This window comes from Chlamydotis macqueenii, chromosome 14 (genome assembly GCF_036417535.1).
Source record: "Chlamydotis macqueenii isolate bChlMac1 chromosome 14, bChlMac1.mat, whole genome shotgun sequence".
Taxonomy (NCBI): Eukaryota; Metazoa; Chordata; class Aves; order Otidiformes; family Otididae; genus Chlamydotis; species Chlamydotis macqueenii.
In genome coordinates, this window is record NC_141569.1 from 3,038,089 (window position 1) to 3,061,975 (window position 23,887).

The 23,887-nt window shown below is 40.3% G+C and overlaps 1 protein-coding gene across 1 annotated transcript in view; it reads right to left on the bottom strand.

Moving 5' to 3' along the window:
* Positions 1–1,403: 1,403 nt before the first annotated feature.
* Positions 1,404–23,887, bottom strand: part of LOC104483350 (protocadherin alpha-2) — a 146,282-nt gene continuing 123,798 nt past the window's right edge. The window contains exon 6 of the mRNA XM_086759225.1: positions 1,404–3,793. Coding sequence (XP_086615351.1) covers positions 3,483–3,793 — 311 coding nt within the window. The 3' untranslated portion in view covers positions 1,404–3,482. The remainder of the gene's footprint in view (positions 3,794–23,887) is intronic.

Genomic DNA, 23,887 nt, shown 5'->3' on the forward strand with positions numbered 1-23,887 from the left:
ATAATTCAGAGTTAATTGTTATAAAAGCTCAAAGGTTTTGGCCTCTGATCTTGTATGCCTAAACCCCAGACTTCCAAAGGTAATATGCTCACAGAAAATACAAGGATTCTGAGAGGAATAAATTGTTGAAGTAGTAAAAAGCCCCCAAATCGTAATTTTCTTGTTGACAAATTCTGCAGTATATTTTGTCTTGCTCACTTCATTGTCAGCAAGAGGATGAAAGAAACTTTTGTTCCTTGATTCTTGTCAGTCTTGGCCACCACCTCTGATCCTCAATTCCCATTGTTGTGTGGGATTTAATTTGTAACCCCCAAAACTGTGGCAGAACGTGCAAATTCTATGTCCCGTCTCCCTGGTCCCACCCCCAAAAAAATTAATGCCAAGGGTTTCTCCTCCTCTTGGACATCCAAAATCAAGGACGTCAATGCTGTCATCTGTATACCAGTTTTGAAACAGCCAAATTTCACTTAAGATACCTCAACATTCCAGTTATACTAGAGGGTTCAAATATGGAAAAGTCTTTTAAAAATCTGGTGAGGTGCCTGATTCAGTCTTCTGAAAATACAGTGAATCTGTGTAATATATATCCTACTGCTGCAATCCAGCTTCTTTTTAAACAACTCCAGCAGAAGCATCTCCTCTCCTGTCCTCTGAGAGTCTTTGTTCTAGCAGACCTCCATACTGGAATGCTTATCTTCAGATTTTTCTATTTTATCTACCAAATCATGAGAGCATACAGTCCTCCTACAGTAAGCACCTGCAACAAAGCTAGGACTGGCAAATGTAATTTTGCCTTAAAACAAGCAAACCAGAGACACAGTGCAGCTCTTGGCTCATTCTGACAGAAGAAAGCCTTGGAAAACCAGCTGTGTAAGACCACTGACGAAAAATGTATTAACCAGAGTGGCCTGTACAGAGGAAAATGCAAGCACTCAAAAGGAAAAAAAAAAATCAATTAAAAATCTAAAAATAACCAAATGTTAAACATTTCTGTAAGAATTAAATCTTTGTGCTGAATTTTTGTCAGAGGCATTGAGGAGAGCTACTTTATGATGAGTACAAAACAACAACATCTTTCTGCGTATTTAAATTACCACTGTAACCTCAGTTTATGAACATTTTGGACTAGCCGACCTTTAATTATCCCTTCCAACCCAAACTATTATTTGATTTTGGGAACTGTTGGATTAGTTGCTGAATAAAAAAATAAGTCTAAATGTACTTGCATAGCACACTTGCATAAAAGAACAGGTCCCTCCCCAAATCTTAAGTTTTTTCCTCTTGGCTAGCATTTAAAACTGAATCAAGGAGTCTCTTTCTCAAGTACCATCTTTTTAATTGCCAGGAAAGCAAGACTGCTAGCAGAACAAAACTCTGAATAGATCACATGAGGCCATTGGTGGTTCATGCTTTGAGATACAAATTATTTTATTAGAGCTTTACCTTCAGTGATGTTTTAAGACTTGCTCTAGGTTCTTAAAAAATTAATAGGAATTGCCCGATTCCCAACTGTCAGCAGTTTGGAAACTTAGGACATCCAGGACATGTCTCAAGAAATCCAGTTGTTCTCTTTGATCCTAGATTAAAGGGCCTATTAGAAATTTTAGAGCTATGTAGTTTCTTACACAGTTCCAATTAGTTCAACACTTGAGCTTTATTCTGTGAATGTACAATAATGTAGAAAACTCCTTGGAATTCCCTCATCAGCTATATTCTATTTAAAAATACATGTATTGGTTTTATATGAACATCCTCAACCACATTCAATACTCCTTTTATACCCTCAGGTTTAGTAATTCACAGAGCTTTAGTTTCACAGATTCTTACCAATAAATCCCAAAATGCATGCATGGCTTGATTTAAGAAAGATATTTTACTTGTGTTTCATACACAAAAAAAAACCGATAACCAACAGTGGCTTAAAAAATTAACACTACTCCACTTTTTCACAAGTGTACAAAAAAGAAATAATGAATTTACATTCAGCGGTAAAGCTTAAAGTCCACTCTAATAACAGCTGCATTGACATTCACATACACAAGCACAGAATAAATATTTCAGGATTCTTATAAGAGCATACAGCATACATACAGTACTTGAATTTTACATAATAAGTGTTAGTAGGGTCAGAAATCCATAATCTCATAGAAAAGTAGAACTAAAATCAGAAAAGGTTTGTGTGGGAGGTAACACCAAGGTACTGCACAGAGCTAGCGGGTTAGTAAATCCATTTGTGTGACGAGTTTGCTTCTGCTTCTTCATACAAGGACAGTTTGTTTGCAAAGGTGTATTCAAAGTGCAGATTAATGAAAAAAAAAAGATATTATTGTATTTATTAATACATGCAAGAGGCAGCCCCCAAGTCACCCGACAGAATAAAGCTGTTATTGGCAAGTGGCCGATATAATACAGATGTTTCAGGCAATTTTTCTAAAGCACTTTAATAGCAGCAATTTTAATTTATAATGGCTCTAGATTGACTTCTGTTTGGGTTAAAGGGCATCATATTTCTTTAACATTTACAGCTATATTTCTTTATAAATAAATATCTCAAATAACAAATAGCATAGTTAACGTTTCTTTTTTCTCTATTTTGCATAAGTGTCGTGGAAAAACTCTGACCTTTTCAGAGACTTAATGTGCAAAACAATGTTAGAGTGGAAACAGGGACACAGAGCATCACAGTCAGTTACATTCCTGGGATGTCAGCCCAGCCCTTCTTACACTCTGAGGGCTAGCCTTGCCAGGGTAATGCAGGGCTTTAAGGGACAATTTTCCCAATGGCTTGCTTGGTAAAAGATAAAATTTATGGTATCTTAAAGAGCTGTAAATGTGAGGGTTTTTTTGCAGGAGTGTGTACAATACGTCATGTATAGGACTCAGTATTCCCACACAGTTCCCACATGACTTCTCAGGATTTGAAAAGTCTGGTCATCTCCTTTCAGACATTTCCTCCCAGCCTGAACATCTTTGAACATTTGTGTTCATCAGGTGTTTCCTCTGTTGCATATTTACCAGCTCTTCTTGCATTTTATGATCTGATCTCATATCACCTAGCTGACATCTGCACACAAATATTTCCAATCAGATAGAGGGTGCACACAACATTAAAACTTTTAAACCTGTCCTGTAAGTGTCATCAAGACAGGAGCACAGGAACCACAGTGCAGAGTCCAACCTCTCACTGGCTGTACTGTGAAGATTCTCCTTTTCGCCGTAGGAGAAAGGAAACTTGTGTCTGCTTTTTAGATTCTGAAAACAAGCCAGAGCGGAGAAAAAGAGTTAACACCAGACTTAATAAAGCTTTTAAGACAAAACCTGTTAAGCATTTTAGACAGACACTGTGAATTTCCTGCTGATTTTCTCAAGTCTGTACATACAGGAAATTTGTTAACAGTAGGAAGAAGTTGGGAGTTGCTACATAGGAGAAATCTGCCATTATTACAAAAACTGGCTAAGTGGGTTCTTTCAGTATAAACCCTTCACTGGTCACTGTTCTCAGTGGTGCTGTTGCCCTTTTCTTTTTTCTCCTGAGTCTTGTTTCCCTTCTTCTTTTTCTTCTTTTTCTTGGTCTCTTCCTTCTTGCCAAAGGTTATGAAGTCACTTTTGTCAATTTGGCTGTTTGGTGGCTCCTGCCGGATGGAGATGATTGCAGGAGATCCTGGGATAATGAATTTGTCTGGCAACTCACCAGGACCACCTTGTTTGGGATTGCCCGGTCCAAATTTAAAGGTCCAGCTGTTGCTGTTCACACCAGCTCCCACTGGGGGGGACACCTCTCCCGCCTCAGGTTCTGAAAAAGTCAAAACAGCAAGAAAAACTTAAAGCATCATGAAATACAAGCACTCGGTGAGTATCAGCTTCCTACTTGAAAGCTATGGCTTTAGCCTGACTCCACATTGACTCCTGCTTGCCTGGCTGCTCATCTGGGTGTTATCGACTGCTTCTGGTCCAAGCTGCTCACTGCTGGTATGCACTGACTCACTCCACACACTACTGGGCCAAACATGCTCTAGATCCCACGTTGTGCCTTGAAATACAGTTGTTCTCTGTTTCTTTCAAATTTGAAGTGCATGGGGTAAAAGGTTGCTGTGATGCAGCCCACTGTAGCGTTCTATAGCATGAAACACAAGCATGTGCATTGCATGGCACAAGGGTACGTTTGAGGGTGTCAAGTCTTTCGGCAAATGGTTAGAGGAATGTTCAGGGTACGGGGAGTCAGCCTTGGAAAGAATGAGTTGGTGCATCCCAGAGAGGAACCTGAAAGCCAATGATCATGTATGTATGTGCGTATGCAATGTGGCTGACCAGCAGACACAACCCTAGAGCAAAAACGGGAGCAAACTGAATTACCTCGATAGAGATACTGCAGACTCCTTCAATCAGGGTGTGTAATCTGGTCTCAGAAATATTTATAGTAGTCTTCAAGGCAAGACTCTAACAATCTGTTCTCTTTTGCCACGAAATGGGGTGACTTTTGTAAGAAAGTTGTAAAGTTTTTCTAAACAATGAACTTATAAGCAAAATGGGAGATTGGAAAAGGCCGGTGACAAATTTGCAGTAAGCTGTCAAGAATTGTCCAGTAGTAAATAATACCGCAGTAAGTTCTCAAACTGGGAAAGTCCTCACTATTATATTTTGGTTTTTTTTTTTTCTTATAGTAATATCACAACATAAAGGCTAAAAAACACCAGTCTAGTGACTAACTCTTGGTTCTCTTAATTGATATGGTAGAATAGTACATCATAATATTTTATACAGGCAAACATAAAGTGAAGCTCTGTCCCTAGCTTCAGGCTTGCAGTATGAAGCATTTTTTAATTTTATTTCTGTGATTTTGACTAGATTGAGCTAATCAGGTTGAAATGTTTAAGTATGTTGTCCTGACAAGGACAATTTTCCAGCACAATGAGATGCAACAAAAATCAAGTTCTTCTATGAGAGAAAGTCTTAGTATCTGGCTATTTTCCTTTTTTCTCAAACTTTGTAAATCTTTGTAACTCCCGATTTTGAATAGGAATAGCACACCCATTTTAGTCTATTGTTTTAAGTGTTTAAGGGATTGCAATCAAGGGAAAGCTGAATGCTTATGCATTGATGCTAAAGCCCTCAAATCTGATGAAAACACTCTTATCTACACTCTAACAGTGCAGTATCACAAACATAGAGCCTGTCACACTCATAACTCTCAAAGCCACACACAAATTCTTGCAATACCACATAAACAATGCCAATACCACTGATCTGCTTAAGTCTCAGCATCATTGTACTCTGCATCAGAGCTATCCAGTTGAATAGGTAAAGATGTTTTGGGGAAAGAAGGAGGTGGGATCTGCATTGCTACAAAGAAGGGTTGGAGACCAGCCAAGAGAGACTCCATATCCCTCAGACGAGGAGGCAAGGGCACCGAAAGGAGAAGAAGAAACAGAAGTCCTAGGTCTCCTACTGGTGAAAGAGGGCAGGAAGAGGAAACAATGTAGACAACACGGAGGGAAATCTCCAGCGTTTTGCCAGACCACAAGATGCTACTCAGTAAGCCTCAGCTACTGACTACTCTGTGCCCCTGTAGTAGCAATGAAGAATATTGCATTTGCTTCAGTAGCCATTTCATGAAATGAACAGCATCTCCTGTACTTTTACGACTCTTCATCTTCTGTTTTCTTGTTTTCTATTTTATGAAATAAAATGTATGTCATGCATGCAGACTTGAGGCTCTCCTGGTTCAAAAGCTAAAGAACATGTTTTGCTGCTTGACAATTTCACTCCTGTCTGGCAGCAAAATAAACACCACTGGAAAGCATGATGCCTTTTAAGCTTTTCCATACTTAGGCCATACGTTCATGTTACAGAGCCAAAGAAATGTGTATACATGACACATCAGGTAGATAGTCTGAGACTATCTGTGTTACAGAGGTTTGGCACATGGAATCTTTGCAAAGGAGGTGATATGATTGCTTTTACAATGTGATGTTTAATCGAGAACTAGAAGAGCCTGTACACTTCCTTTTTCCCTATGACTGTATTTAATGATGAACCAGATTTGACTTTGCATTTATGTTCTTTCCAGGAACTGCTGAAGTTATTTTAGAGACCTTAACCTCCCCAGTCTCAAATATCTTTTCTGAAGTTATTATTAATGTGGAAGTTCCTCTATTTCATCAGTTATAGTTTTTCAGTAAATTTCCTACCATCTAAACCATGAACTTCAGAATTTTTATATTTTTTGTTTTGGTAATAGCAATGTCCTAGCAAGCCCTTTCATATTAAATGCATTAATATGAGTCAGCTTTCATTTCTGCTCAATAAAGTATTTTGATCAGGTACCTTTCCAATCACTTTTGTTTCTTTGAGATGATAAATTACAAAGGTAAATGTTGTGGGTCTTGGTTTTTTCCAAATCATTAATCAACTGTCCTTCTCCAGCAATACAAAAATGTGAGCTTTCATATTGTACACAATAAATTAAGCCCTATTTGACAAATAAATCCTTTCTCCTTCCCAACTAGCCCATGCAACATTCATTCCAGACGACATTTGCCCAGACTCAATGCTCTTTTCCTGTTTCTGGCAGGAAAAAAAAACAGCTGAAGGTGACCTCAAACCATTTTTGAATTGTCGTAGCTTTGATTGGGGAGAGCCCTGTGGGAGTGAATAGTCCAAAAACTGCTTTGAAGTGTACAGGGTTACAGTGCTCTACAGATCACAGTGCCACCACAGCACAGCTGAAATAACAGAGTGTGTGGTTGCACCATTTTGACGTGAGCACATTAGGCTGAAGACAGGAGATGAGACAATGACAGTGACTTTATATTATCCATTTTTCCACACAAATACAGTAACGTGCAAGAATAGAGGGTATCCTTACGGTACAGTTACTCTTTTTCCTTGCATGAGAAATCTTGCCAGGCTAGCAGGGTGCACATTCACGTATGTGTTATTAAAATCTAATTCAGAACAGGATACTGACCCTTTAATCTGGTTCTGCCTAGACAAATCCACTCACCAGATGAAGTCAGTAACATTTATCACAAAGCCATCTGACATAATGTATCCAAACACAACAAACCCATCATATCTACCCTGGAATCACGATTCTGTCAAGCTAAAGACTAAGGGGGTTTGCTTGCATTTCTCTGTGGGTTTTTTCCCAGCCCCTGAATGTGTTTGTTGTCTATACAAACTAAGCATTTTAATACTCCTTAATACTCACTAAGCCAAAGGAAACTAATTATCCTTACAGCTGTGTGGAAAGCTCACAAGCAAAAAAGACAGAGACAGACAGAACTTAATGAGTTAATAGCCGTCATTTCCTAGGAGCTGGGCTTCAACTCTCTCCTCAGGAAATTTTCCTTCTGCGTGATTTACCTGATAACATGCGTGTTTATCTGTATTGGCAGGCTGGAAGGTCACAGTTCAGCTGTACTAACAATGTCATATGTTTAGACATTTCAGATCAAGGATAAATGTCACTTACCACCTAGTTTTCAAAGCTTCCTTAAACATCTCTTCTGTTTCTTATCAGCGGGACTTTAACAACAAAAACTTTCCGCTTAGATGCTATTTCACATTTAAGAGGATTAGTTCTACTTCTGCATAATTTCTGGGTCTTATTGAATGCTTTAAAGCTGTTTATTAAATTTATTGGAAAATCAAAATAAAGCAAATATGCCAGCTATACTTATATCAATTAATTTAAAACATTATATTTTTCTTCCTACAGCCACACAGGGGGGGTTTGCCAGAGTTCCCACATGGAAGTGCAGAGTCTGGCCATTTCCCGGTGTAACTCAAAGGATTGCTTTGGAAACTGCCCCTTCACTTTATTCTCAAGGAATACGGCAGCCTTCATGTTCAATGACCAAATGATTTATTTTTAAGATGCATGCATGCACCAGAACCCAAAATCTAGGCTACACCTGCAGCTCCCGATGCTTCTTCATCTGTGTGTTTGCATGCTAAAATGGAAGCTGAACTTTTCACCCTTTCCATTTCCTCCTACTCTTGCTGAAATACAAGTGTCTCAGTAGACTTTAAATGGAACCCAGAGTAACAGAGATTCCGCAGTCAAGTAGATATTCACATATTTCATTGGGAGGAAAAGACTTACAGGCTGTATTTCAAAATGCTTCTTTTTCTATCAAGTGACTGCTGTCTGAAACAGACAGGCAAATTTACACACAAAAACCCCCTACATCCTAAAATCACCTATCTGAAAGCTTGAAGCAGTAGGGTACGGTGTCTAGCTACTTTTTCTCTTCCAGAGGCATTTACTGGTTATATGCTGTAGCCCTCTATCTCTCACAAGACTTGAAAAACATACAAATCTCAGTTAATAGGCACTTGTTCAACAAATCCTAATTGCTTTGAGAGCACCTAATTTCCTACACATTGTCAGACTGAAAGCGTCACGCGGATGTCACAGGCTCCAAGATCCCAGAAAGGGAGCAGGTTGCAGGTGATTGTGTCACCTTGCTGAGTACAGAGCTGCTGGTTCACACGCCCCGGGCAGCCCTGATCTCAGCACACAGGTCTCTCAGAGGTACCTAACTCTCCTCGTGCTCTGGGCAGGCATCCCAGGAACCTACTACAAGGAACAGGGTCCTTAAAAGTTCTTTTTTTTTTTTTTTTTTTTTCAGATGTCACTCACAGAGCAAGGTATCTCTTCGAAATTCAGCCACCAAAAAAAGTAGGCATCCAATCTCAATTGTCTACCTTAATTCTTGCTACAGTTTATAAAGAGAGACAGACACCCTCAGAAGGCAGTTTAACCCACTTAGCTTAAACATCCATTTTTGATGCACTGAATTTTCTTTGTTGTTCTCCTCTCCCTGCTGGAGCTGTATTACCTTTGCTTCTTTAACCACAGACAAAGCCCAGACAGACAAGGAGCTGAATTCCATCCTCAGGAGCAAGCTAAGCAGCATCATGGCTTGGGGGATGTGGTACTAATGACCATGCCAGAGTATGTAAAAAAAAAACAAACCTCTTTAACAGTGACAGCCACAAAACCCCTGTGCAATCATTTGCAAGGTAAGGCCACTTTCTCAGTCACTTTCTTAATGGGATTTTCATTTAGGCATGCATTGGCATCTTCTGTTCAGAAATACCTGAGAAAGCTCAGCCATATTGTTAATGTTGCACTGTTTCCACCCCTTGAAAGGGCACATTTTAGTTAGGACAGCAGTAACACCAGTACAGTTTAGGTCTGGAGTGATACTCTGCTGCAAAACTCCGAAGTACAGGTCTGTCACTGAGATTTTCAGTGCTGTCTTTTCAGATGCGGCATTTGTGAATTCACTCCGTTGAAGGGTCGGCTTTCATCAGCTTGTAAAACCATCTGAGCTGATACGTAAGTGGAGCAAAGTCAAAATGGTGAGTGATGGGTACAAAGAGTCTGAAATTGAGCCATCTTCTAAATTTGGGGCAAAATGCCTGTCACAGAACATGTAATCACTCAGCCCACAAATCGATATCCCATCAGGTCTGGGCAAAGACTATAATTTCTATCTCACTGATACTTTTCTCTCTTTTTGACGGGGGCACGTGTTTTTTTTCCTGTCCCTGTATACCCCCACAGCTCCAATCTGGTGTTTACTAGGAACAGGTGGTGCTCACTTCCCATATATTCTGAGTGTCATGTACATCGTCTCTACCTCCTGTGCCTCTGCTGCTTTCTTAGAGAACCTTTGTCAGAAGAAGCCTAACTCGTGTTAGAACAGATGTGCTTCTGCTCAAGGGGGAGAAGGGGAATGCATTTCTGTGAAGCTCTGTCTCCCCGCAGAGACATTTTTGACTGCCTGACATGCTCACCCAAGACAGTAGCTTGCTTTCACTCTATTCCACCCCTCCCCACTCACCACTTTGTCCCTGTCTTTAAAAATCTGGTGGCTCACGGACTCAGGAGATAATTTAGATAAAAGCTTTCAACCAAACCATCTATTATTATTAAGTTTAAAGGAAATCTTTCTCAATTTTTTTTTTATAGACACCAGAATGTGCCAACTAAAGCCACGTGAGCCTAGGAACACCCCAGCACTAATCACAGACCCTTCTGTCCGCAGGTCAGAGTAGCAAAACACATTAATTAAATGAATTTATTTAAAACTGAGATCAGGCAATAAGCAGGAAGCAAATCGCAGAGAAAGCTAGTCATTAACCTGATTTTTCTCTTCCCTGCCTCCTCCGCTGTTGCTGTACTGACTGCAGCTTCTGCCTCTGGCAGGCTTAATGAATATTCACTGTTCTAAAGAGTCTGATATTCTGCGCTAATTCTGAAACATCACATCAAATGCAAACAGCGTGCACTTGAAAAACCCTCTCTGTGTCATTTGGAGGATCTCTGCAGACATTCTGGTTTCACTGATCATCCCTAAGCCTTTTTGGGATTAAAATGCCCGTTTAATCTTTTCTTTTTAAAAAAAAAAACCAACAAAAAACCCACAACATAAAAACAAAAACCGAACCCACAGCCAACAGCACAACAAAGAAAGCAAATAAAAATCCATCATCAGCATGATAAAATGACAGCTACTGAACTGAAAGACAGAAATTATTCAGTCAGAAAAAAGTTGAATCATTTTAACTCTCAGCTTGCCAAAAAATCCCAACCATCTCTAAGGACTATGTCAATTTGGAGTCTTAAAGAAAAAAAAAAAAACAAATAATTCTCACTCTCTGCCCTTCTATCTGTTTGACCTGTTCTGCACCAATGACTCACAGACAGAAAGAATGAACAAAATGAAAACTTCTCCCCACCACGGAGCCTATAGCTTTAATCCACTGCTTGGATTTAAAGCCAGTAACATTAAACAGGGTAATTACGGCACATATGTTGTGGGAGATCCATAACCCCCCACTGCTCCAGCATCCAGACACAAAGCAGGGGGTGCGCAGGGAGGTCACTTCCAGCTCAGTCTCAGGTTACTGTCCATCCTGACATTTAAATTTAATTTAAACAGAGATTATCTATCTCACTATAAGAAAACAATCGTACATGGCTACGTATCAAACCAATTGTCTCAGCTACCAAACAGCTCTGCCAGCATATTCTGAGATATGTGAAAGCAAAAATTGGTTTGCTTTCTACCACAGCCTGCTCTGGCCAGAGCACAATGCAGGCGAAATGGCTTCTGGCAGCTGCTGGAGAAGCAAACGGAGCCCAGTGTCTGCAGCCCCAAGCTCCTCTCACTCTCTTTTCACTAAAAGAGGCTTCTCCTCCCACAAAACCATCAACCTTCTCAGGTGACATCCTTCTACTGTTGTACTTGTGCCCAGTCCTGCTCCCACCGGTAAAATTTGTCTTGGAAAGCACCTGTCAGTGCTTGCTCAGCACAAGCTTTAACCTTTTCCTCACCAAACCGAGGACTAATCTGCTGCATCATGGAGACCGCATGTGCACACATCCAGGATGCTCCATGTCATCCTTCCAACTTTAATGGGATGCTGGGCTTTGAGGGGTGCAGCGTATGAATATTTGTGTCACACGCAGAGGTTGTTAGGGAGAAACTACTCCTGCAATATAAGGTAGATGGATTTTTATCTGGGAATTTCACCACGTCTGCAGGCCCACAGTAACCAGAACATCATAAATCCTGCTGTGAAGGTGAAAAGGAGGAAGCATTTCCTCACTGCTGCAGCCTGGAACAGCATTCTGCAGACAGCCAACCCCCCCTCCTCTCCCCTTGCTCTCTGCTCGCTGAGCTATTGAACTGAGGCCAAGAGCACAGATTATCTGTCCTGTGTATCCGGTTCCCTCCTGCCACTGGAGGCCACTCTGCTTCTTTGGGGTGATCACAGGATCAGCAGCTTGGGCTCCTCTGTCTACAGTCACCACAGCCACCTTCTGCCTCAGCCCCTGTCTCAATGACTAGCTGGGGTTGACTCCCTAAAGAAGGAAAATTTCAAGTAGGGATTTCAGGTTACCTGATGGGAAGACATAAGGCAGGATTACATGTTCTCCTAGTGTTGGATCTCCTGGACAAGACTAACTTATTTTTGTTCATGTCCACCTTGGAGAGTGAACACTCCTAAGAGAATTGAGTCAAATTCAGCCCCTTCTGCTTACACTCAACAAAACTGTTTGCCAAGTACCAGCCTCCACAGCTGTGAAAACCTTCCGCTGGCAAACTTATCTTAGCACGGCCCATATTACTGCTGGTGCCGGAAGAGGAAAGAGCCCAGTATGGCTGCCAAAGCCCAACGCTGGTAGGCAAAAGAGAATCCTCACTTTTTAACTGAGCACAACTAATAGAAAGACAGTAACTATGGGAACTTGAAGCCTCAGTTTTAGTCTTTTGAAGCAGAACCTAATTTTAACCAGCTAATTGGATGCTTGAAGTGGCAGTGAAAGAAAAAGTGACACATTTATTTCAGTACTTTTAGAAGCGTCTATTTTAAACATGAATGAATGTGTGAGCTTCACCCCTTAGAAGAGATAGAGTAATGGATCAAGGACACCTAAGAAAGAATCTTAAAAGATAACTTTTTTCTTCTTTCTTCATCATCTATGTTTAGCTTAGGCTTCAACCACTCCTCTTATACATGGCCCTCACCCTAGCAGCCCAAACCATCATAATCTCCAGGCCAGATGACTACAGTGCGACACTTTCTGCTTGCATCTTCCTTTCAAAAAACACACAAAGCTTCAGCGAGTAGAAAATGCAGTGCCTCGTCTCTCAGAGGTTGAAGGTGGCTCTGTGCTCTGAACCTCAGAGCTGGAACCTGTTCCCCGACTCCCTCTGGCTCTGATCACAAATAAAGGGATAATTTTACTGGTATTTTATGGATGAAAGCTACAACTGGCCTTTTCTCTATCCAGACCACAAAGGGGAAGAAAGGGTACTATTACTGTTTAGTTTGGTTTGGTTTTGTTATCCTTGAGGGATTTCTTCATTTTAAAAGTAAACTATTCCACAATGGTATATAAAATCAATTTAGACCTACAGAATCCTTTTGCTGACCTACTCTGACTAGTTTATCACTGAACCTCTGCAAACTTCTCCTCCTCTGAGAGCAAATTAAATAAATACTAACAATGTCTATTTTGACTCTCATCGATACAGCTGTTAGGCAGCAACCTGCCTTAAAAGAGGTGCATTTCTTTAGTACCTTCCACACGAAGGGGCTGCAAAATTGAAGACGTCGCCAGCCTCAAAACAGACTCTGGCAGTCACATCCCTCTTCCCTTCCACGATACGTACGTCACATTAGCAGCTCTCTATCATGGCCTGTTAGGATCACATCCCATTATTATTCCTTTTTACTGATACGGGATAAATGGACCTAATAATATTTCACAGCAGCTAAAAAGGAATCTTAATTAAATGTGATGAGTAGCTGCTAATACAATATGATAAGCCCCCTGGATAAGCACACTACATAACTTCTCTATTTTGCAGAATCCTTCAAACATTCTCAGAGAAGAAAATGGAGATGACCTTGCGAGGACTCCGCACATCCATTCTCCTACTGCAGAAACAGCTTTGCTCTTTCAAGTGGTTGTGAGGTCCATACTTTGAGGACTTTTTCTTAGGTCACAGGTAAATCCAGATATTATCACCATTTAGAGTCATCTGGGTCTTTAACCCTTTAAAATAGATTATTTTGGTACTGATGAGATGAACCAGACTGACTGTCCTGGAAGCCCGGAGCTACTGTATCATCGCTCTAAGCCTTCTACCTGTTCATCCGTCCCTGCAGCTAAAGGTGTCCTCTCTTAATTGAGAGGACTGTACCTGCTCAAACCATATGATGAAAAGTTTGCATTAGGTTTTCAACGGATGTGTATCTGTGTAGTTCTGCTGACTTTAACAGATCTGCATCCAGTTCTGCTGTTGAAAAGCAATTTAAATGTATTTATGAACCTCCTAACTTGTTCAATGCTTTAACTCTGTCATACAACTTGAAATCACAAGCTGCTAGGTGATGTGCACATACAACCTGAAAGAAAATAATTTTAACAAAGAGATTATTTGAGGGGGGATAATACAAAATTATGGAATATTAAGGTACAGCTACCTAAGTAAAGATGAGATCAAAGTTGGCATTTGCTTGAAATGGATGGCATCACATCGCAACAGCCATTTTAACAAAGTTGCAGATACCTTTTGTGTCTCTCTCTCTAGGACTATGCTTTCTGAAATATTCATCAGATGGTAAGTATTAAACCTTGGAGGAGCCTTGGAGCCATCTCTGTTCATTTTTGATCACTGTAACCTTTTCAGAACAAAGCCCTCACAATGCCAGTTTAAGAGTTAGTATATTGCCTATTTTATATTTCAATTATTTTGATTTTAATTTTATAGCCTCAGTCATGCTTTAAGCCAAGAACTGGTCCCTCAGTGGAACAATTTGAGAAATGGCTCAGGCTTGTCCTTGCACACAAAATGATGCTTTACATTATATTCAGGGACTACTCATTTGCTAACAAACTCTCTTCCAAGAAAGGCATTGCTCAAACAGTTGTAGTGACATATCAGAAAGTTATTTATATAACATGCGTGCCATTCCACTTCTCTGAAGGAGATATTAAAAATGGAAGAACTGGCTTGAAATGAACAGGAAGATCAAATCTGGCAAATGAATTATTATACATAAAGTGTAATGGATGTAAAAGGGATGTCTGAGAGCAGAGTAAGGAAAATTAACTTCATTTCTACATTATTGCTTAATGGAGGCTGCCTTAGAGAAAGAATCCTGCCCTGATTAAATTTCTAAAAAATTCACATTTCTTATAGCTGTGATTCCTTTAAATGAAAAGGCAGGAAGAAAATCAAGGACAGATTGTATCTCGATTGATAGCATAGTTATTTTCCTTCCAGGAAATGCGTCCTATGCCCAGGTAACTAGGACAAGGTGTCAAAGAACAGACACGTTTAAAAGATCTTAGTGGTTATAAAGGCTAAAAGGTTATTGCTTCTTCAATCCTTCACTTCAAGCTTTTGTTTTCCCATTGCAATTGCGTGTATATACATACATGTTAACATCCAGTTGGTTCATTTGTTTAGAATTTCTGTGATTGTTGAGGAGGTGGTGACTAGCTTCTTAATAAATGCTCCGAACGATGCAGAGAGCAACGTCTGGCAGCAACAGGGACCACCGTGAAGTGTCCGCCTCATGTACACCAGTTCATAACACGGACACCCCTCTGAACTGCAGCAGATGGGGGTGTGCAGGGCACTTCTTCAGCGGAAAGGAAACCGCTGATGGAGGTGAGTGCATTGATATACTTTTTGCATAAATTGTGGCCAGCTAATACCCATGGTAGTCCTTGCACAGAGGTGGGCGCACATAATGTAAAGACAATGTTTCTTTCAGAACCTGTAGGCCAAATCAGGTGCTTACACCTTAACAACACTTTAAAGATTGATTTGAGTTGGAAACTTGAGGTGGGATCACATTATCTGCAACTTCATCAAATCCATATGCAACCAGGGCCTCCCGAACCAGTCTTTGTGCTTCCCAGGATGGGCCAAGGCTTCTCCCACCTCAAAGAACACCTCATTTCAGATTCTACTTTCCCAGCACCTTTCCTCAGTCGCAACACCACCAGGTCAGGTCATGGAGGAAAGGGCTTGTTACATTATCAACTCTGTATCTGGAATAGTAACTTAATGGCTATTATGTCCTAGTCCATTTTAATCCATGCATACCACTCAAGTTCCCAGAGTCCTGATGCATGGTGCAGCTCAGATCATACAATAAATGCATATGTCTGCTATACCAGGGAACACTATTCTCCCACTTGGGGATGCCAGGTGCCAGGCAAACCAACTTGCCCACCAGCTCTCCAGATCTCTCAGCTGATTGCATTTGGTGTAGGAGGTGGCAAAAGTAGCAATTCTTCATCGCAAAGGTGTGAGACCAGCCTGTGTCAGCAAGGCACCACAAAGCCAAAAGAGCTTCATCTTCCCCATCAGCTATTACAATATATTCCCTCACTGGGAAGAGTAAAATATCCACAACTGCACCACTGAACCTAACTTAAACATATTCCCCTTGCACCACACTTGAAGAAGAAATGGCTTAGGGCAGCCAACAGGAACATAGTTTATGACAACAAGGAGAAAAAAAAGCTCTATTTATATCTCTTCCTGCTGACACATGGAATAGCGCACGCTTCATTCAAGCATACACGCAGCTGCTCAGTGGCTGGAATTTCTGCAGTGCCTTAGAGGGTGAAGAAAGCACAGTCAAGGCACATAAACTGTGCACCGAGGAGAGAAGACAACAGAAGAATGCTTCAAAATGCTGTGCTTGATCTAGATCATCATACTCAGAGAGGTGCACAATGCTGAATTTTACATTCAAAAACATTTGTGCGTATTTACTGAAACTAGCACTAATATTTAATATCTCTTCCTCTAAAAACAGTATAATCATGCATGCAGATCTCCAACAAGCAGCTATTGACAATTTTTGCATCGACAATTTTTGCATCAGCAATTATCCAATTTGCATCTCTAGGGAAACAACTCAATGAACAGGCATTCAGATTTGTATCTCTGTGGACGAGCAAATCTGTCAGTTGCTTAGAGCTGAGAGTCTTCAGGAAGGGACAATACCTGGAGAGGACAAATATTTAGGCTCAACAGCAAATATGGACATGAGCTGTATAGCCTTGCCCATAATATCTGGGAGAAACAAAAAGCAGAAATTAATTATGATGGCTTTACACTTTTTTTTTGCAGGGTCAGAGCTTTCCCTTTGCCGCACAAATATTTTTTTAGAGATATAGACACAACTTTAAAAAAAAAAAAAAGAAGTGAGAGGGGAAGCCAACAAAATACCACAAAACAATTGTTTATAAATACTGAAAATAATGTGTTAATTGCTCAGCTGCTTTCTTCAGTGCCTCAGTCATTCACCAAAGTATACAAAATAGTGCCAGGTGGGATGACTTTCCCCCTAATGAAGAAATTGAGATAAAGTCATTGCAGAAACCAAAGTGAATCACCCATTTCCAGCCTTCTATCGCAAGCCTCCAGGTAATTCTGCTTTGGGCTCAGTACAAAAGCTGCATTAAGAAAGAAAAACGCTGAGCAGGTGGCACTGCCATAGTCTAACACGCACAGAATGGAATCAAGTCTGTTCCCTTCTGGCTGTTGTATCTTCATCACAAATTAAATAATGAAAGAGCATAAATGGCAGCCTGAATTTTCTCATGTAGTTTTTTCTACCTATGTGGGATTTTTGTGTCTCTGGTCTTTGTACTGTGGGATCATGTCATGCACATTCTGCCCGCCAGTTTTCAGAATATTTGTCACTTTACTTAAGTATCAGTAATTTTGTGATTCTAGGAGAATCTCAGGTTTCACAGGGGAAAATAAAATATTACTTCTGGCTGCTAATGCACCAGAAAGCAGATAAATGAAACTCATTATTTAAAAAAACAAAACAACAAAACAAACAAAAAACCAAACATAATTTTTAAAACAACTCTACATAAGGCTTAAGTTCTGAGAGTTCGGGATTGGTGGCATGGGACTGACCTGATGCAATTTCATGGTCTGTTTACCCATCCTGTTCTCTACACCATCATGCATTTAATAACAGGTGCTCTCCCTTACCCAGGCACCTGTGACAAACAGAACAGGCCATGAATGTGCTACTGCTGCAGAGACAACAACTGCCTTCATAAATTTAATTCCAGTCAATGAAGAGCTCGCGTCTGAGAATCACAGAACTGAGTAATCAATAACCATGGTCCACAAGACAGAAAAATACCTTCCCATGGCTTCCTTCAAAGTTCTGCACCATTTTCTGGATTCTTTTTTGGCATTCCAGTATCATGCTGCTTCCCTTAAAGGCTGTGTGGACCAACACCGTTATCCCGCATAACTGTATCTGGCACTTGACCTGAATATGTTTCTCCCGATTAGGCAGTGACATTCTCATCTGGATCTCTGTTTGTACGTTCAAACTGTTGTCTCAGCATAAAGGTGTACCCGAGTTATTCCAAAAATCCAGCTGACTGTTTGCTAGGATATGCTCTCTCTCTCAAAAACTGTAGCAGTTAGTATGATTTGGAAGCTTTCACTTCCAAATTTCAGAATCTGCTGCAACTTAAACCTCCCAGCACATGTGTTATGAGGTGATGGGTCTCTGCCAAGTGATGGGAGGGATAAACCTGCACACCACAAGTAACAGTTACATCTTTTTCCCTAACTGCTAACCTCAGTAGAGAAATAAAAGGATGATCACCATATAAATGAAAAATAGCCAGTGGCTACTAGCCTTGATTCTTCCAGGTCAAAGATGAAACACAAACAGGTCTGCAAAGGAGGTAGAAATTTCCACTCAGTACCTCTCTTCTGCAGTAAACAGGCAACCTCGCTGCCGTGTGCCCCCTTACACAAACACTAAATTTATCTCAGCAACCAAATATTCCTCTTACCTTAATCCATGCTATGTATTTTTCATATTTACCACTGGAATTGCATGGTCTCAGACTACGTGTTCTGTATGAAAAAAAAAACAACCTGCAACAGTTGCCTCTTTTCAGGGTGAATAAAGGTCATTCAAAACACAAACAATCCTCTCGTCTCCTCTGTTCCTCTGTGAAAGTAGAAGAAATTTCTACACAGCCCAGAAGGCCACAAGCTTTGTATCTGGCAGAGCAGAAAGCAAACTGTTCTACAGGAATATCTGTTCACCAGTTTCAAGAGTAATACTCTTAGCATCCGAGCTGACCTTAACTATTAACTGCTCATGAAGTGAGCTGTTGTGCACGAAAAAGTCAGAACCAAGGATACCTAAAAATCCAAAGTTCAGCATCAGCACTATCTGCTGAACATTGGCTTGACTAGCCTGCCAAAACTGTTGTAGAAAACTGTATTTCTATGTTCACAAAAATTAATTCCATGGAATTAATACAGCTCCACTTTCTACCAGTAATTACTCTGAAGTGCACCATGGCTATTCTCTCATGTTATGCATGCTACATGATGGCTGCTAGACTTTCTGAAGGCTCAGATGCTGGCCCAGCACTATATAATCTCAGAATTTAACAAACACAAATCTATAATCCCTATGGCTTTAGAAAAAGCATGAGAGGGAAAAAGAAGAAAGAAAAAGGAATCATAGCTCTGATGAGGTAAAAAAAAAACAACAAACAAACCCAAACAAGGAGTTTAATTTTTTAAAAACAGATCCTCTTTGGATGTTTGACTACTAAGCTCTGTACAAGATACTAGCAATAATTAGCTTTCAAGGAACTTCTCAAGTATAATGTTCTGCACAGCTCAAAGGAGAAGCTATTGTTGTGAAGCCCAAATGGTAGAACAAATATTTAATTACTATTTAATCCAGTTTCCAGTCTGTACCTCAAAAGTAGATCTACAACCAGTCCAATGCAACTTGCTCTTTTTCTAGAATCTATTACCCAAATTCCAGGCAATAGTATCAAAGACTGCGGAAAAGTTCGGAATAAAAATAGTTTGGCCTTCCAGGCACTGTCTATCATTAAGGGAAGACATCAACTAGATTGGGCAATTTACTTTTCATAAATGAGCTAAAAATAAAATTTAAAAAGTTACAGATATTTGGGAGTCTCCAGACAACCCTCACCACAAGCTTGGCATTTTAGTTTTTCAACAGGTGCAGGTACCGCTAAGACGATGACTGGTCAGCCCACGTAAGAACAGAACAGACGCTTGCTTGAGCAGCACAGAGCCTCACTTTCCATAGAAAGCATGGGCTAGACATGCATGTACGATTTTCACTCATTTATAGGATTCAGAAGAAAACCTGGGGCTCTCCCACAACAGCAACTGGATAGCCTGTTCATTTTAGTAAAAACAGAAAACAATGAGATTTCACAGAAGTTCTGGTCTCACTGGTCTTGGTTTAGGATTGCTCCTAGAGCATGAGATGCAGTGATAGTCTATGCATTGCATGAACCATGACGGTTCAAAGATGCCATGAGGAAAGGCATGGCAATGCAAGGCTGAGACTTGTAGCCATGAGCATAGCTAGTCATCTCCCCACAGGGAAGGAAAGTCCTTGTCTTTGGAAAGGAATCCCCAGGGGCAAGAAGGCAACTATGGCTTGGAGAAGACAAGGAGCACAAGCTGTGGTTCAAAGAGAACAAAATATGAATATAATATTTCCTGCTCCCCACTCAGATCTTCTGCCCCTCTTTCAAGTAAATGCTAAGGATGCTAAAAGCAACAGCTCAATGCATGAGAATAACACTGATTACCTAAAAGTGAGATACAAGTGCACAAAAATATCACTGTCACTTCAACAGGATGGAGGAAAGAGAGATAAAATAAGAGCAAAGTATTACACATATATGAATTACAGGAAAAAATAAAACAAACAAAACATGGCCATGTAGATGGAGAACTCACCAGAAGTGAAGGATAAATAGACAATGATCTCCTTTATACTGGGAAATAATCAGAAAACCTGCAGCTGAAAGGGTTAATAGTATAGGAAGGAGAGTGGATATAGGCAGGAACTCTGAATGATGAGGTTTTTTATTCTTTCAAGAATCTGGTCTTGTTGCATAATTGCAAGTCAAGAATCTGAAGGGCTTCCTGGATGCTGACAGGAAAGTATAGAATTTGGAAAGACAATTGGTGACACTACAAACTGCTTATTCCCTTCCTGTTCTTTGACCTGGGATTGTCCATTCAGGCTCTCAGTCTCCTGAAGACAACCGGAGTTTTCAGAAGTTCACATTATTCAGATTTCTTCTGCCTTATTAATCTTCAGCTTGTCTGCCTGGCCAATTTTTCCTGTCTTAGGGCAGATTTCATCTCACTTAGATACACTGTAAAGCTGAATCTTCAATGAAAGGGAAAGAGTTGGCTACATCCTTCCTACACTCAGTAGAAAGAGGCATTTCTAGGGTATGATTTAGGGATTTTTCTCCAGGCTTTCTTTCTTTTTCACTAAAATGGTAATTTAGACCCATCTCTCTAAATGGATGCCATTCAGATGTCCTGGAGTTCCTCTATTGTCTGCATATATCAAGAGTAAAAATTCTTTCAAGTCCTAATGCCCTAAAGCATTTACTCCCGGACAAAAGCCAAGATAAAGATGGCTAGGCTGATGATTCCTCTTATTCTGTCTGACAGAATGTAGCCCTTAGACCAGTTAGGAAAGACTGCCTTGAGCACATCACTTTGTCCTCAGACAGTGGAAACAGCTGCTATTTTCTTCAATGAGTGGTCAATGCTGATTCTTAGCTTACCTGGAAGTTTTTAAATAATTACTTGGCTGTGGATCCATTTTTCTAATTTTAGTGGAAATAACCATTTCCTTTCTTCATGGACTCTGTTCTTTCTACAGTGGTATTACTACATCTGATGGCCATCTATGTTTCAGTAGTTTTGTGGACTTCACAGTGAATTCTGTTTTGACTTTAGCTTCCTCTTAGAAACATATCCTTACAGAGCATGAGAAGGGCAGGAAGAATCCATGACGAGTTGTTCTTCCTCTCTTCTTGTGAATATGCTCATGCAACACTGCAACCGTACACGTGCAAGGCTTATTCTGCCTGCTATGACGAATTCCAAGCAACAGTGTCTCTAGCAGGTTTCTTCTCAACAGCCTGAAATTGCCCACTAGCCATTAAATAGTTCTGTTAATACAACACAAGCATTTGGTCACGTGCTCCAATTCAATATTGCTGCTTATCAGTATTGCTGATTATATTGCAGCTGGCAACACAATCTATCTGAAATGGAATTGGTCATTAATCAAATAGACCGGCTGCACATACGGCAGCTGAATGCCTGGCAGCTCTTTCTGACTAGCGTTTCTACTAAGAATGTCTGTGTCCGTTAAAATCATGCCATAGGTCTCATCTTCATTGTACATTTCTACAGGGAATCATAAAATGGTTTGGGTTGGAAGGGACCTTTAAAGATCATCTAGTCCAACCTCCCTGCAAGGAGCAGGGACATCTCCAATGACATCACGTTGTTCAGAGCTCCATCCACCTTGGCCTTGAATTTTTCCAGGGATGGGACATCCACCGCCTCTCTGGGCAACCTGTGCCAGTGTTCCATCACTCTCATTGTAAAAAAATTTTTCCTTATGTCTGGTCTGAATCTACTTCCTCCTATTGTAAAACCTGTGATATGACCCCTCATCATATCACAACAGGTGATAGGAATAAGAATCTACATTTCCAGGTGGATTCTTGTACCTATGTTTTCTTAGGCTGGATGGCTACAACAGAGACTTAGAGTAAATCTGTTTCCACACCCACTGTCACTTACTGTCTTTCCCAGCACAGTGTTATAGTCTTAACTAAGAACACAGGAGTCATGGGTCTCTGTATTTTGGCCTCTGTCCACAACATAGATGTCAGTATTTACGGTGGTCATGATAGGCTACTTGAATAACAGTGAAAAAGGAACTCCGTGAATATAATTCAGCTGATCTATTTTAGCTACCTGTCCCAGGAAGGGACAAACTAGATGTAACACGTAACTTACCTTCACCAGAATTTGATTGAGCTCATAAGTCTGTGTAACCAACTGGGATGCTATCATTTACACCACAGGTGACTAAAGTTAAACCAAAAACCCACCCTATGTTTTTTTCTTGATTCTTCATTTCCAACATGTTGACTTGGTACACTTGTCTTGTGTTCATGGCAGTCAAATGTTGATCCATCTCCTAAAGATCTGAACATTTCTCTGATGTCATACCTAGGTTTTTGGTTTTTTTTTTTGTTTGTTTGTTTGTTTTTTTTGTTTTTTTTAGTGGTCCCAAAGCCAGATTCACTGACTGTTGCAATGCTTATCCACACCTGAGGCTCTGCATAAGCAAACCAGGGAGCACAAATAGGAGAAATGTTCAGTATTTTTGCAAGTTCACCACAATATGGAGAAGCCATGCATGCTGAGTGGAACCTAAGTTGTCTCATCTCTAATTCTAGAAATCAGTGTTTCCAGTGCTGGAATTCTATGCTTTTCATGCAGATATCTATTCAATATTCTACTAAATAAATATACTTCAAGAATAACATATTTTAGAAGAATTAATTCTGTCAAGGGTTTACTATACTTCTCATCCCTTTATCAAATGCTTCATTATTCTTAGACATACTATCTCCTTCATTGTTTGTGTTCTTCTTACTCAGATAACGAAAGTCCTTATCTTCCTTTTCTCTTCTTTATCTGTTACAATCAACTCTGCAACAAGATCAGTTCTTGTTCACTCTTTCTGCTACCATGTTTTCACAAGGTTGATTCTCTACAAGCACAAAACTCTTTGTTCCACACTTTTAGTCTGTGGTAGCCCTACTCCTTTTGGTGCCAGTATTCATTCTCAGCAGCAACTAATTGAGTTGAAAATTAAAGCTACACAAGCCTTTCCAGGCAGATTAGCTCCCTGAACCAGCTAACTCTATAGTCAGAGGAGAAACAACGTTGATTTGAGAGAGGCCTGGAACATATGTCAAAAACTAAAAACAAACAAACAAACAAACAAACAAACAAACAAAAACAAAAAAAAAACCCCACAGAACCAAAAAACCCCAGACTTAGACTGGTACAAGCTGACAAGGAACTACACGAAGTCCATCCGTTTAGCCCACACACCCTCCCTGAAATGCAGGCAAGCTCTTCCCTATTACATACCTCACTAGCTTCCCTGTCAGCTGCCTCCATATTTCTCAGAATATAAGCTGGGTAAGACCAGGGAAGTATCCCACTGTCCTAACGTTGAAAACTAACTGTTTTTTTAAACTGAAGTTACTTGCAGTAAGCCTGCAACACAGACAGGACTACAGATAACTGGAACAGATATCAGCTTCCTAATGCTTCCTCCAACCTCTGCTTTGTGCAGCAAAATAGCAATAGCAGCAAATAGCAGCAAAAATCTGTCATGCTGATGATATGGCTGTGCTTTACAAAATAGGGATTTT